This window comes from Betta splendens, chromosome 17 (assembly GCF_900634795.4).
Source record: "Betta splendens chromosome 17, fBetSpl5.4, whole genome shotgun sequence".
In the NCBI taxonomy this organism is placed as follows: domain Eukaryota; kingdom Metazoa; phylum Chordata; class Actinopteri; order Anabantiformes; family Osphronemidae; genus Betta; species Betta splendens.
This window is the reverse complement of record NC_040897.2, coordinates 10,296,249-10,311,895: the sequence shown is the minus strand read 5'-3', so window position 1 is coordinate 10,311,895 and position 15,647 is coordinate 10,296,249. Positions and strand designations below refer to the sequence as shown.

Below are 15,647 nucleotides of genomic sequence, written 5' to 3'. Positions count from 1 at the left end.
GTTGTCGGAGCACTTCACCGAGACATATGCAGAGTGAAACCCAGGGTTGTGAGATGTTTTGATGTATGTGTATGTTGTGAGGAAACCTGATATTCCACCTTCTCGCCTGTTTCGGAAGTGTGACGAAATCTTTAAGGCGCCGGCAGTATACATTTTACACAGTCTGTCTGTTCAACAGCCTAGAGCAAATATGCTTTAGGTAAGTGAAATGTTTGAAATGGCTCAGAAATAGTTTGTAGGTCACATAATGGCTTTAACATATTTGCACGTGATTAACCGCACATATGTCCTCAAGACGTCACCCAAACACTTCCCATGTGTTCCATGCGCGACCAGGTGATTCCATATGTCTGAGAAACCGTTTTCTAAAACACGTTTATTATGATCAGAGGTGCAAAATGTACAAAGAAATGTGCTATATTCCTTTAGCACAATCGCAAGCTACAGATGAAAACACAGCAGCGTTAGCGACAACAGCAGACACAGAATTACTCCACCAATGTCAGTGCTTGATTCTCCAACTTCCCACGAAGCCAAATTATCTCATTACATTTACAGACGACCACAGAAAATAAAACACTGTTAAACTGCATCTGGTAATTATGCTAAAATATACATTCATAAAAAAAATTGGGCCAATTTGTTATTGTACATATTTGTTTTAGCTTTTTATGCCTTCGTACAACACACCCACAGGTATTCTACACATATAAGAGTGCAACTCTATTCAGTACATAATGTGTGACGTTCCGGCCTTTGGTTTATAGTTTATTATCACTACTTATGCATACTGATAAAAAGTCTCTAATCTCTGATGGCTTTGGTTTCTTTTATCGGTTTTACTGTGGAAGCAGCAATTATAGTTACACTTTCCAAGGAAACCGTTTGTGGAACAACTCCCCATTAGTTACAGTATAACTAAGAACAACAGGCCGAAGTTAAGCAGCTGAAGCTGTGCAAGCCGGGTAGCTTTAAAACCAATGCTAACAAAGCCACAACTTCATGCTATTTCTGCTTGACATGGACAAATGCACCATTTTACAAGCAAAACACTTTGTTCCACATTCACCGAACTCACTTTCACCTGCTCCTGGGCTCTTATTCCTGTTAGGGTGTGGATGTGTACTCGCTGCTGCTGTTTGAATTAATCGAAGAGTTCCAGGTGTGGGATGGTTCCCAGGTGAAGGCAATAAGTGTTCGGAGTGTTAGAACAGGGCGGGACCTCCCTGATCTGACAACAGTCTTTGATTTATTAGACAACTGTACTCCAAAAAGTACAACGAAAGTATAGACTGTAGGTCGAACTGGTTTAGTGCAGGTTTCTTAGTGTGGTTCCTGTAGTGAAGGAACAATAGATCTTCCTCCACCTTCCTGTATCAGCAAATGCATACGTACACACTGGTATATGCTACACAACATACTTATTTTATGCCCTTGTACTAGATTCAACATTTCTCTCTGTCACTAAAACCTTTTTTTGGATCACAACCCTCTGGCTCCCTTGCACCCTGGGCGTGGCACTCAGGGCAAAGTCCTCGTTGGAGCCTGCAGAACCACGTGAACCCAGGGAAAACGTCTGACCTTTCACCTGCAGACCTTGGCTTGTGGCGTCAAAGCCCTGCTGTAGACCTGCGACTGCGGACCTTTGGCCAATCTGGGCCGAGCCCTGTGCTCTACCCTGCTCTCCGCCGGCGGACCCGTTTTCCACCACCAACACTTGTCTAGACCTGGAAACGGTTCCTTGTGAAATGCCTTGCGCCACCTGGGCTGCCCCTCCCCCTACACCGACCTGTCTGTCCACAAGGACCACACCCTGAGAACCCTGGAGGCCTCCAACTTGCATCAGCCCCGTATTCAGACCAACTGTGCCTACTTGACCCACTGCCTGCTGGGATCCTCCTGCCACAAGCACCACTTGTGGGTTGGGCTCAACTACATACATAGGGGTGGCAGCATAGTACATGGTGGGCTGCTGTATTAGCAGTGTCTGACTGGGAATGACCTTGGGGATGCTGGAGGCACCTTGGCGTTTCTCGGTTATTCGCTCCTCCTGGAAGATGGTGGACGATCCTGATGCTACGTTGGACGTGTCGAGGGTACTGACGCGATCCCTGTCCCTGACCGTTTCGGTGTGAGTGTGGACGTGACTGTGCGTGGAGGTGGAGGGCCTGACCGGAGACACCGGTCGAACCGGGGGCAGGGACACGTGTGCACTTTCAGACTCGGCCACTAAGGTTGACCCCTGGCAAATCTCAGCCAGGGTTTTGAATTTAGGCCCCAGGTCATCGAGGAATGAAAGATCGTTATCATTCTCAAGGAGGCTACAGCAACCCACAGAACCTGCCAGGGAACCACGACCTTCATAGCCAAAAGCCTGCAAGCCATCCTGTTCCTGGGACTGTTGGGCAGCATACTCCGTTTTCTGCAATCAAACAGAACCAGAATATATAAACAGGACTTCCACAACATCCATCTACTGTATATGCAATGACTAATAGAACAAGTAGTTACTCACGCCTAGGTAGTACTCCTCCAGGAACTGATCAGACACAGCCATCCCATCGAAAGCCCCAGCTTTGTGCCGATACATGTTTTGCCCTCCTGCCCCTCTAAAGTCCATCTCGTCGTGCCCGCCGTAGTGTCCGTACTGATTGTACATGTGCATGTTCTCAGTTGTCAGCATGGTTGTGTTTACAGCACCCAAGCCTGCTCCTCCACCCCCTGCCCCAAATTCAGTCATTCCTCCTTGGAACCCTTTTCTCCCAAAGGTGTTCACGTTCCTGGCATTTGTTGTTACCCCGTCAACTTCCACTGGGATATGCAGAAGAGGAACTTCCTGGAAGAACAATGTAAGACCTCATCAGAGGGACGGCATTCTCTCTTCCTAAAAAATCTTTGTATTTCTGGGTTAAGATCACATGACATAACAGGTCACTGGTAACGGTACCTTGTCTTCCCCCTGTCCCTCAGTGTGATATGACATCAGTTTTTCTGTGGTATCAAACGGAATGGCCTTGAAATCTCCCATGGCTGCCACACCGCCACACAGGCAGAACAACAGTAGCAGAGGCAACACTGGAAAAAAAACACAAGGAGAAAGTCCCGTCGATCAGTGAGACAATTTCACTGAACAAGCCGCGCTTGAAACAATGGAAGCAGTGAAGCAATAGCTCGCTTTGTGACTAGACCGCTTCACGCATGCCACAACACGTCAAGCTGAGCCCCCTTGTATGAGAGAGAAAACTCTCAGAGCTTTGTTTGCTATTAAAATAACCCGGAGGAATGAGTAGTGGTAAACCTACGCAGCAGCAGCAGCAGCCCCAGGAGCAGGAGCAGGATCCCTCCCGGTCCGAAGGTGGACGTGGCCGTGCTGCGTCCTGAACAGGTTTTGATCTGCTCGGTGCAGGTACACACGGCGAGGTTGATCACCTGGACGTCGGCGCACGCCTTGCCCTGCTGGTCCTTCACCACCACCGACACCTTGTGTTTGCCGGGCCACAAGTTGCCTTGGTCTCTCAGGATAGCTGTGGTTTCTGCAGAAAGACAAGACGCAGGTTTGGTGCATAGTTCAACGGTGATTTGCTCGAACCCGGTCAGAAGCCTACCGCCTTACCGTTGAGCTGCTCCACTGCCCATTTCCCGTTGCTGCTCCCCTGGACCACTGAGAACTCAAATGGCGCTGAATTCGGGAACTCATCTTTGTCCACGGCTGTGACGTAGATCACCTTGTTGTCGAGGCACATGCTGTGACTTGTTGTGGTCAGTATTGGACAGTGATCATTGAAGTCCTCCACCTGGATGGCTATGGTCCCTGTGGCCGTTTTGGACGGGGTCTCTGAAGGTGGGAGAGGAAACCATCTTCAATTTCTTGCACATGGTAAAGTCTATCTATGTGGGAATAACAGCTGCTACTCACCGTTACTAATGCATATAACTTTGGCGTAATATGTTCCATTGACCAAGTACTTGGACTCTCTGTCAGGTAGTTTGTTTAGGCTGATGTCTGCAGTCTTTTCATCAATGAACAGCCAATTGTCTTCATCAACAATCTTTGCATACCTAACATTATGAATGCCCATACGAAAGAGGTTACACAAAGTCATCCTTCAGTCTGTTGCTTAGTCTTTTATGACCACTGCCTGTGCTTGTACCTGACATTGGTGGCTTTCTGTAGGGTATCACTGTCAATAGCTGCGTAGTTGGCGATGACTTTGCGGATGATGGTTGAAGTCTGGTCCTCTGAGATGGTCACCACTTTGACGTTGGGTTGGAAGCGGGGCCCTTCTTTCTGATTCTTCACATTGATTTTAATGGGGTAGGATTTTGGGTGTAAGGCCCCTGTCATAGAGCCACTGCCAAAATTGTACGCTGCCTTGTTGGAAACGGACACTTGCAAGTTTACTTCCTTCATTTCCTCGTAGTCCAGGGCCTGAGGAATCCAGGGCGAACATAAGTTTTAATGTCTGTTACTATACTAGCATCAGATTTACCATTTTTCTACCAAATAAGACAACTGTCTTTTACCTTTTGAACTGTAATGATTCCCTCGTTGGTCTCAGAATCAGTGGTGATGCTGAAGTAGCCGGCCTCATTCCCTGAAGTGATATGATAGACAGCCTGCCAGTTGTCTGTGTTAATCAGATCCATGTCAATGGCTTTGACCCGCATCACTTCCACGTTGACAGTGTTCTCCTCCAAGCTGCCTTCGTACTGCAAATAAAACACACATCAGCTGCTTTCGCAACAACAATAAAGACCAGTGGTGTGATGTATCAGCAGCGTTGCCTGGGTTAGGCTTACTGTTTCTTTTTCCAGCGTAGGAATATTGTCATTTATGTCCAGAACTTTAATTTCAACCTCTCCGCTTCCTGTGTTTCCTCCTGGTTGTCCGTTCATGTCGGAGGCTCTTACAATTAACTTGTATGTGTCTTTTGTCTAAAAAAATGCAATACAATCAGTACTTTAGTCCTGTTTAGTCCTTTAGTGCAGGCAAGTTGACATGCAATACATAAATGAATTTGCCCAAAATTTTTGGAAAACGTCTCACCTCCCGATCAATATATTGGCTTTGAACCCATACTTTTCCGGTGTCAGGGTCTATGGAGAACATCCCACCTGGGTTACTTTCCGGTGCAATGCTGTAGAAGATTTTTGAGCGGTCCGTGTTCTCTTCGTCATTATCAGTTGCTATTATTTGCATGACAAAAGTACCTGAAAACGTACCAAGGGGCATTAAAGAGGCAGCGGACTGAATAGTCATTTTAAAAAAAGCTTATAATGAGTCATACCCTGAAACCACAGTAGCTGGATTTACCTTGTGCACTCATCTCACTGACAGACCCCACCTGCTGTGATTTAACAACTGGTGTGCAGTCGTTCACATCCTCAACAACAATGTTAAGGTCGAGCTGTTTTTCAGCATCCCTTCCATCGGCGTAGGTGGCCACACCTATTAACTACAAGAACGTGATCATGACTCCTTTACTGTTGTCACACTGTGCAACATAAATGACTGTATATGCGACGGGACAAGCAGACAATGTGCGGCAGGAGCTCTTACATGATAGACGGCGATCTCTTCTCGGTCCAGAATGGAAGTGACTCTCACAAAACCAGTGTTTTGGTCGATAATAAATCTATTCATAGGGGGCTGATCCGCACCTGGCCCTTTTAAATAATACAATATCTTGGTGAAATTTTCCTTATCGGAGCGAATCTGAAACGCAAATCGAAAAGGACAAAATGAGTCCAACCTGGAAATACAGGGCACAATGATTAATGATAGTCCTTTGGTTGCATGACCGTAGAACAAAAACAAAGGTGTGATTGTGTAGACACAAAGACATAGTGTCATACACTGTCTCTCAACTGGCTCAGTGAATATGGACGTTTGCCAATGTCTGGAAACCTGTTGCCACACACAAAACCAAAGGTGGCCTGAGGAAAGCAACAGTTCGGTGGGACATGCAATTAAATTATTTGTTTCTTGTTATTTTGTATATTATATATGTATATTTGTTTCGTTACTTGGATGTGAATTAAAACGTGTGCGTGACAATTGGGATACGCACTTTGGCAATGTCGCCATAAGTGGTGTAGTCGAAGTTCTCCTTCAGCTTCCTCGGGGCTTTGATCCATTCTCGTTTCTGTCTGTGTAACGCTGGTCCGTTTCCTGACCCCCCCACAGGAACAGGCTGCAGGTAAACAAAGAGCAGAGGAAATGCTGACTATCATTACGCACTGGGGAGGCTTATAAAATGACTTACAGCCTGTAGATCACTGCGTTTCCCTTCTACCGGATGTTTCTGGGCACCTCAATAGTTAAATTCCGTCTGACCCACAAAAAAAATATTTTGTAAATTAGCTAGTAAAAAAAAAAAAAACATGGAGTCTGCGTATTCACTTTCTCGTCTCGCGCTCGGCTGCGCATCCGCGGCCGAAACTTCGCATCAGTTGCGCGGCGAAAGTTAGAAAAACGCGGCCACACCTGCGAAAAGTTCCGCTACTCCTCTAAAAAACGTCGCCGCGTCTGGTTTCGACTCACCGTGAGGGCGATCGCCAGCAGTGTGAAGACGCTGATCTGGAGCAGCGGAGCCATGGGCCGCGGGAAAAGCCACAAATTCCGCTCGGCGAAGTGAAATTCCGTCCGTTCGCCGCTGTTATGCGCAGTCTACTGCGGGTTTCGTACAGACTTTGACCCTTTACGGAGCAGGAACGGCTGTTCCAGCAATAGGCGGGTCCTGCGCGTTCGATTGCTCACACGCTGCTGATAACAGGCGGAGAAGGGAGGTGGCGGTGTCCATTTTCTTCACAGCTGTAATTTTTTTTTTGTCAGCAGCCTTTTGTCTTTGGGTGTGTCAGGGGGAGAGACGGGTCGCCTGCGTTTGGGCCAGATCCGTCCAGAACCGGCCCACGGGACGAGTCCAAACGAGGCAACCTGCGCTTTCTTACGGGGCGTTTGAAAAAGCTCTTCGCTGAAAAACAACAACCGCTTCGCTGTAAACAAAAGTAAACAGAATTTATTTTTGATGCAAATGCTAAAAATGCCTTGAGTTTAATTTTGGACCCGAGCTTCTCGCTCCTCCGTCAGCTTTCACCTTGAACTGTGACATTCCAGAGACTGCGCCTCTGAGCCTGGGTGCACGCGCTCAGAACGCCGAGCTACTGCGAGCGCGTGCGTCTAGACGAGGTGCTCCTTTTTCAATAAAATTTTCAATTGTATTTTTTTTATATAGCGCCAAATCACAACAAAGTTATCTCAAGGCACTTTACAAAGTGAGGTTTAAGACCTCACACAACAAAAGCCAACAGATTCTTGTTTTACAGATAAACACGCAGATGAGGGGGAACAACTGATAAAGGACAAGGTGCATAGGGCAAGGAGACCATACAAACATGAAATGGCCACAGTGTCAGATTTAATCCTACAACAAATTCATTAAAGTGTATTTGCCTTCGATTTCATTTGTTGGTGCGCATTGGAAATGAGTGAAACCACAGGGAGAAAAGGCGGTTAATGAGTGGTTTCGGTGGAACTACAAAGGTGTGACTATCTTGGCTGTTACTAGGTTACGCGAGAGAAGATCAACAATTAATTAGCTTCGTTTACACTGCTTGTATTTAACTCAGACTAATTTAACTTTTACATTGTTAAAAAACAGAAACATTTTTAGCTGTCAAGTTCCAAAAATTTCAGCTTAAACACTGAGAAATGAGGGCCTCAGCGGTATTAATAGGTTCAACCAGCCTTGTGCAATGTTCGTTTACAACATTTCACATCAGTCATTATTACTGTATTTAAGACGGAATCCGCTGCATAAACACTAAAGTGCTTCTGAGCAACCCGACTGGTGACGCGAGCGTCTGATCTGGCGCTCAACCAAAGGGTGTGGAGGAGGTTTATTCCTCAGGGTGATATGTCACCATCTCAAACAAATGACGGTGTTTATCACAGCATTTACATCCTTTAAGTTTAAGCACATATGGTTTGAGCCTTCTGGCATTCTGCTGGCAGCGCAGCACATTTTATTGTTGTTGGGCAGATGGTTTTGAGCCAGACTAGATCACTGCGAGCTTGTTAATACACCCCGCTGATCTCAATCTTGAACAAACTTGTTAAAGACATGCACACCTGGCTCCACCCTGCTGTAGAGCACTTCAGGATAATCTGTGTAACATGATGCAGTGATGAGGAAATTGTTTTAGTTCATCTCTTTCCAACTAATGCTTCGGGAGTTTTCCTCTTGAAAACTGGACCAGTGTGTCAAAATGAGCTCAACGCTTTATTTTCGGGAGAATTATATTGTTTGTTTGTGACATTTTTCGAATTGCAACAAATACCAGATTGGAATGTTTAGGAAATATAAAAGAACAAGAAGCAGCATCTGCAACGGAAGGAAAGGTCATTATAGGAACAATTCAGAACACAAGGGGTTAAAGTGTTTCAACCCAAACCGTGTACTCAGAGACACACTCAGAGTTGGGTTCAAGCCTGGGTTCATGATTCACTTTCACTCCAGCTGGGGAGTGACAGCAAAATGCCTAATTTTGTTATGTGTGCGTCTGCCTTGCATTTTACAGAGACTCCCAACTCCAAGCCCTTTCATTACGTCCACGCCCATGACTCAGTGCTGCCGTCTTCCTGACATTTTTCTCACCTTTCCTGTAGCGGCCACAGAGTGCACCCCCCCCCCCCCCCCGTTAGTGGATCCCCCGCATTTTTAAAAAAGACAGAGGCCCACTGTTGCCGGCTCTGACCTTCTTGTTTTGTTATCTGCAATTTATAGAGATAGGGAGTGCTTCAGTGCGGGGCCAGAGCCTCCCCCCAGGCCCGGGCTTTATTCAGAGCTCGCATTCCTGCGGAGCCTGGTTCTGTTCCTCCTCTTAGCAGAACGCCTCAGTGGAGCTGGATGGGGGGGGGGTCTGGGGTCAATCCCTGCAGACCTGGGAGAGGTTTCTCAGAAACGAGAGATAGTGAGAGAGAGAGAGCGAGAGAGAGAGAAACAAACACATTTCGGTTTGGCTTTAATAGAAATCACATTAACGTTTCTTTCGGTGCGTTTAGGGACCACATTTTTCATATTTGTATACAACCATAACTCTTCCATGTGAAATTATATGGTGTCTGTGCGGTTGTTACGCCTTGGCAACGCTGTGAAATGGATTGCACGTTCGCGAACACCGGGGCAACGTTTCCCCCTGCTGGTGGAAAGTGAGCACGCGCGAACGCGCTCGCATCCAACTTTCATGAGCGGACGTGCTCAGGCACAATAGCGCAGCCCCGGTCGGGGAGGTATCAGGGTGGAGCCGCTAAGGTGTGTCCGGCCACTGAGTCACGGCCTGCAGCGACAGCGGAGTCCGTCTGTGGGAGAGGTGCTACTTTCTCCGAGCTCTTAACGTCGACGCAAATCCATCTCCCGTCCACTGTCAGCGATTCCCCTCGCGAGGCGAGTTCAGCGTCTCTTTTGCCGCGCACGAGCGCAAAGTCCAACGGGAAGTTTTAAGGACGGCGAAAAAAATGGCGAAGGTTTTAATTCCTCACATCTGCCTGCTGATGGTAAGTCCTTTTATGTGTCTACCGCACTCGGTTAGCGTTCAGTTAATATGTCATTATTCGCTCTTAAGTAAACGGTTGTCAGCCTTAATAAAACTCTCGAAGCCGCGATAAGACTATTTGCGGCTCACTTTCTACTGCGTCTACTTCAGGTCCTGTCCCGCGCGGAGTCGTGTTTTATGCCGAGCTCTCAGTACGTGGTGGTGGCCGACTTCATTCCGGTCGGAAACAAAGTCACAATGGGTAAAGTGCACTGTTTTTGTTTGTTGGTTGACCCTTACTATTTGTGTTTTCTCTGTTTCCTGAGCGTGGTTTCCGTTTTCTCTCCCCCTTCCTCCGGTTTTAGTTGAAGCCTCCGGCTGCGACACCGGCTCGGTGCTCTTATACGCGAAGGACCCGAGTTTTACTGTACGCAGCGACGGGACGGTGGTGGCCATGAGAGGCGTTTACGTCCCGCCGGGGGGTCGGACGTTTACGGTGCTCGCTCGGGACAGCAGCGCGCAGGAGAGCGAGATGGAAGTTCACCTCGTCCACAGAGCCCAGCGGCAGAAGGTAACAGCTGCATAGTGATTCACGAATCCGCAAGTGGCCCCAGAAAGCAGTGGACATGTTAAAACACATTTCCTGTAAATGTTTTTATCCTTCACCAGACGGAACAAGGTGTCCTGAAGCGGACAAAAAGAAGGTGGAGCCCCCCACCTATCACTATTCTGGAGAATGACGAGGGGCCTTATCCCAAACAGCTCGAAAGGGTAAATTCTGCCGATAAGTCAAATCAGATCTACTTACTATTCTCACGTTACTTTCGCACCTGACTCGCCCCAATACACCTGTCAGTTATGTAACAGTTTATCCAGCTTCATTTTATGCAGTGATTCATTCCTGTCAGAGCCCCACCTGCCTTTTTAATGGCATTCATTTCATTTCAAAGTATTAAAGTCCACATATCGCAGCGACTAATGCTTTGTGTTTGTGCTGCACGTCCCCTGTACTGTTTACTCACGCAGGCCTTGGTTTGGTATCTGCTTTAGATCGTGTCAGACTCTGAAGTCCGTCACAAGGTGTATTACATTGTGACTGGACATGGTGTCAATCAGGACCCATCGGGCCTCTTCAGCCTGGACCGCGACTCTGGGATGCTGACCGTTTACAGGCCAATCGATCGGGAGATATACCCGTCCTTCAAAGTGAGAAAGTTATTGATTGACCTGCTCCATAATATGTGATCATCGTGGAAAATAGTGCAATAACCAATTCATTGTATTTGCAGATAACTGCCAAAGTTTATGACACTAAAACCCACCAGGAGACAGACCAACCTTTGGACATACACATAGAGATAGACGATGTTAATGACAATGCTCCACAGTTTGTCAGCCAAATGAAGTATAACGTGCTCGAGCAAGCAAGCATGGCAGGTGAAGAACGTGAATAATGCATGTTATGCTGGAGTATTTGATGCGTGTATCGATACTAATGGTGCTTTTACTCGTGGTGTACAGTGGTGGGGCAGGTGAGCGCCACAGACAAAGACAAGCCAGGTACCCTCCATTCTAAGATCAGGTATTCCCTGCTGACGGGAACGAACCTGTTTGCCATTCACCCAGAGACAGGGGTCATCACCACGACGACCAACAGCCTGGACAGAGAGGTTAGCTGCTTCTGGGCCATTTGAGCAGAAATGCATCAAATTGTTATGACTTTGTGACCTGTTTTTTTTATTTACCTTCTCACATTCCTCCTTTAGACACTGAATTTACACAATGTGGTAGTTGAAATCAGAGACTTGGACGGTTCCATAAATGGCCTCTTCACAACAGGCACAGCGCAAATTACTGTTGATGACATCAACGATAACCCACCGACTTTTCCAAGACCATCTGTGAGTGGTTCTGAAGCAGTCACATGCTGCAACAATGCAAATGCAATGCTGCAAAGTGGTTATCTTAATTATGAGTAATTCACCTTCTTGTTTCCTCCTAGTTTGATGCATCTGTGAGCGAAAACGTGAAGGAAAAGCTCATCCTTGAAATTCCTGTTGAGGATCGGGATTTGATAAATACCGCGAACTGGAGATCTAAATTCGTCATCACTAAAGGAAATGAAAACGGAAACTTCAGGATTGACTCTGACCCCAAGACAAATAAGGGCCTTCTCTATGTCATAAAGGTAAGTAACTGTTATTTTCAAATGAGTATTACAGCTATTCAGCCTGTGACACCGCAGTGACCTCGTGTTTCTCCAGCCTTTAGATTATGAGAAGACCAAATATATACCCCTGGAGGTCATGGCTCAGAATGAAGCTGAGCTGAGCGGCACTACGCAACAGTGGCAGACGGCCCGCGTCAACGTCTCCGTCGTGGACGTGGACGAAGGCCCCGAGTTCACCGCCCCCACCGTCCGCTTCCTCGTCAAAGAGAACACCCCGAACGGCACGAAGATCGGGACTTACACCGCTCAGGACCCTGAGACCAAGAGCAGCAGCGGCATCAAGTAAGGAATATTAAATGCACCATGGCCACCGGAGGTCAAGCCGCGTCTTGTTATGGTGATAGTTATACATGTATTTTTGTTATCAGGTACTACAAGGTCTCAGACCCCGCTGGCTGGGTCACTGTCGACAGGAATACCGGAGAGCTGAGGGTCGCAAACACCATCGACAGAGAGTCGGCATTCGCCCTGAATGGAACCTACAACGTCATCATGAGGGCTGTTGATACTAGTAAGTGGCCAGGTGCCGTCACCTAATTTCTCCTCACCCAGTATTTATAAAGCTGGTGTGATGGGTTTGGAAAGTATTCACCAGATTGACAGCAGATACTTTCACATTGTGTTCAACCACTACAAATGCTGTTTGTCACATCCACGTGATCTGGTCTCACGTGCAGCTAATGGCATGAACTCCACCCTTTATGTTGCCTGTCTGTACATTCGGCTTCACCCTGGCTTTGTCTCACCTGAAAACACCTGTTGACAGGAGGAGATGAGACTGGTGATTTATAATGACTCATGGGTCTGTGGTATTAAGGATGGAAATTGGGCCCTTGTCCCAGATATGTTTTAATTTCCCGATACTTGACTCGTAGGAGATGAATGTGTGTCGCGTTTTACCCGTGTAAAACGGAACACGTTTACACACGTCCCCGTTCTTACTTGACAACTTGCTCATTTCAGCCTCGAAGACGGGCACAGGGACAGTCATCATTCAGGTGGAGGACATCAACGACAACGTCCCAGAGGTCCCCAGCAACAATCTGGTTTTGTGCGATACGGGAGACGGGCTCGGCTCCGTGGTGGTTGTGGCTGAAGACAAAGACCAGCCTCCCTTTTCTTACCCGTTCACCTTTAGTCTGCCACAAGACAACGACGGCAAATGGTCTGTGACCAGATTGAACGGTGGGTGCAGTACTAGAAAATATTATATTCCAAATAATAGGAATGAATCTGTAGACATGTTTAGTCATATGTGTTGCTAATTCTCACAGTTGTGGGTACCTGTCGTTGTTTTGGTTTTCTCAGACACAGCAGCTGTATTGAAGCCCATCAAAGCCCTGCCCGTAGGTCGGTACAACGTTGACATTGACATCAAAGACCTGCAGGGCTATGGGAAAACGCAGACGGTGACCGTGAGGATCTGCCAGTGCAAGAACGGCGCGTGCTCGGCGGCGGCCCGCTCCACGAGGCTGAGCTCGCTGGGCTACCTGGCGCTGCTGCTGCCGCTTCTGGCCCTGCTGCTGCTCTGTGAGTCCCTCGCTGTTACATGTGCACGCTGTGCAGGCGACAAAAGAGCAATAATGAACCCCGGCATGTGCAAATGTGCCGGAAGGCTGATGGAAACGTGAAGCCTCACTGAATTATGCATCGTACATGAGAAACCGAGCAGCGTGTCGTAGCTTTCCACGCTGCACGCCACGCAGGCACTCATTGCTAATCTGCTTTGTTCCTGCAGGTCTGCTTCTCATCTTTTTCTGTGTGACAAAGCGAGACAAGGTTGACCTCGATGACGGCGGCGACAGCGGTGGGATCCTGCTCAAATCCAACACAGAAGGCATAGGGGAGGAAGTGGTGAGAACAAGATAACCCAGCCGTGCTCGTTAGCTGCTAATAGCATCCTGGCTATTTTCACTTTGTTTATTCATTCCCTGACTGTGTGTTTGTGTTTCACTCTACAGAACCCCAGCCTCATTGCTGTCCCTTCTATGGTGCAGACAGACAAGGGCATGGGTATGCAGAACTCGGGGTGGCAGGGGCTCAAGAGCACCAGCACACTCGGAGGCCACAGCATGCTGGAGAACGGGATTTACAGGTCCGGCATGGACACGCAGGAGTTCTATACCACCCACTACGATAACCAGTACAGTGCTCAGCTGAACGCGGGGCAGCTTGTTGGAAGCAGCATGGGCATGGACAGCCGATACTTCGCCCAGGATTCCTCTCTTCACCACACCTGGCAGACAAATGGCCGTGTTCTAGGCCAGGTAATATTTAGAGACTTATAATTAGTATTAAATGTGTCAAGATGAATTCAGGTTACTGTCACATGAAATAAGCTTTAAACTTTAATATTTTATATTAACTTCCCCGTGTTTGTTAGTTGTTTGTTTGTGTAATGTCTTGCTTCCAGTCACGCCCTTGCAGAAACTGACTGAGCACTGACTCTCTTCCTCTTCCCTACACCTCGTCTTGCAGAGGTTGCAGTATTTGCAAGCACAGGAGGACGGATGCTACGCCGACGACATCGCTCACTCCTACGCGTTCGAGGGAAAGGGCTCCGCTGCGGGTTCCGTAGGCTGCTGCAGCAACTTGGGCGACAAAGAGAACCTCGACTTCCTAAACACGCTCGGACCAAAGTTTAAAACTCTCGCAGACGTGTGCACAAAGAGATGAACAATGCGACGCCAAGATGTTTCCTTTCAAAGCACAGGATGGAGTCAGGACTGTGATCGGAGCGGTTTTATGTTTTCCCATAAACACGAGTGATCAGGTGTGCGTGCGTGCGTGTGTGCGTGCGTGTGTGCGTGCGTGTGTGCGTGCGTGTGTGCGTGCGTGTGTGCGTGCGTGTGTGCGTGCGTGTGTGTGTGCGTGTGTGTGTGCGTGTGTGTGCGTGTGTGTGTGCGTGTGTGTGTGCGTGTGTGTGTGTGTGTGTGTGTGTGTGTGTGTGGGGTGTGCATGCACCTCTCTGCTATTGTGCTATTGCTCATTGTTAGTTTCTTTTTGCTGCTTTTTGGTAAAAGTCTTTTGCACTGAAGTCTGTGCCGTTGCATTCAGTTGTACACATGTGTGTTTGTGTATAGTGTGAAGTCCGGGATTAACAGCTTTATAATAGTTTTGGAGTGAAGGCTGTGGGATTTCTTTAGTAGTAGTAGTAGTAGTAGTAGTAATAACTTTGGGTATTTTGATTTAATTTTGACTTTTCTAGAAAAAAAATATTTTATAGAAAAACAAAATAAAATAAAACTATCTTTGTAAAATAAATGACATCATTTCGATTGAAGTGCTTGTTATTATTTCTCAGGTATAAACAGTAATGTTGATTTATGTCCAGTGGCCTTCCTGATTATAGCGTCTGTGCAAACACATTACACATTCCAGCGCGGGCCGTCTACAGGGCGTAGCTCCAGTTCTCGGAGTCATTGCGACAGCGAGACAGTTACTCTGTGAAAGTCACAGGGCGTGAATGGGACGAGCGAAGCGTTTACAACGCACCCAACAGTCTGAGCGCCAGACGGATCAGATAAGACAAAGGTAAACTAAAAACCAAATGCTTAAAGGGGAGCAATCTGTGTGTGTCGCTGTGTAACATGTAGTATTATATGTGTTTCATTTAATGGAGGAGTGCATTTCAATTCATGTGTGAATTAATCATTTGTAAAATCCAGTAGCTCCGGTGCTTTGCTGACAGCTTCGACCCTGTTACAGCATGTTTGCTAATCATGAAGCTGTAAAACAGAATAAAACGCGCTGTTTGTTTTACTTTGATGGAACCTCATTTTATACCTGAAGCGGCCCATTGTGCTCGGCCTCTGTGGACTGTGGTGACTAAGCCACTGGGTGTGACGCTGTTGCGCAACATGAAGGACAGAATGTTACACCT

The 15,647-nt window shown here is 47.3% G+C and overlaps 2 protein-coding genes across 2 annotated transcripts; one reads left to right on the top strand and one right to left on the bottom strand.

Annotated features, from left to right (window-relative positions):
- Nucleotides 1-358: 358 nt before the first annotated feature.
- On the bottom strand, nt 359-7,072 carry LOC114844350 (desmoglein-2-like protein). Its single transcript, XM_029131654.3, has 14 exons — nt 6,545-7,072; nt 6,072-6,194; nt 5,561-5,716; nt 5,315-5,456; nt 5,048-5,211; nt 4,801-4,935; nt 4,525-4,710; nt 4,152-4,429; nt 3,917-4,059; nt 3,614-3,835; nt 3,303-3,533; nt 2,948-3,075; nt 2,516-2,836; nt 359-2,422 (listed from the first exon to the last, which is right to left on the bottom strand). Exons 1-14 carry the CDS (start codon nt 6,596-6,598, stop codon nt 1,427-1,429), a joined length of 3,279 nt encoding a protein of 1,092 aa, XP_028987487.1. The 5' UTR covers nt 6,599-7,072; the 3' UTR covers nt 359-1,426.
- Nucleotides 7,073-9,126: 2,054 nt separating this feature from the next.
- On the top strand, nt 9,127-15,047 carry dsc2l (desmocollin 2 like). Its single transcript, XM_029131655.3, has 16 exons — nt 9,127-9,556; nt 9,706-9,796; nt 9,900-10,105; nt 10,204-10,305; nt 10,585-10,740; nt 10,824-10,971; nt 11,056-11,204; nt 11,301-11,435; nt 11,537-11,722; nt 11,799-12,046; nt 12,133-12,275; nt 12,728-12,949; nt 13,073-13,294; nt 13,503-13,618; nt 13,726-14,031; nt 14,243-15,047. Exons 1-16 carry the CDS (start codon nt 9,518-9,520, stop codon nt 14,438-14,440), a joined length of 2,667 nt encoding a protein of 888 aa, XP_028987488.1. The 5' UTR covers nt 9,127-9,517; the 3' UTR covers nt 14,441-15,047.
- Nucleotides 15,048-15,647: the final 600 nt, after the last annotated feature.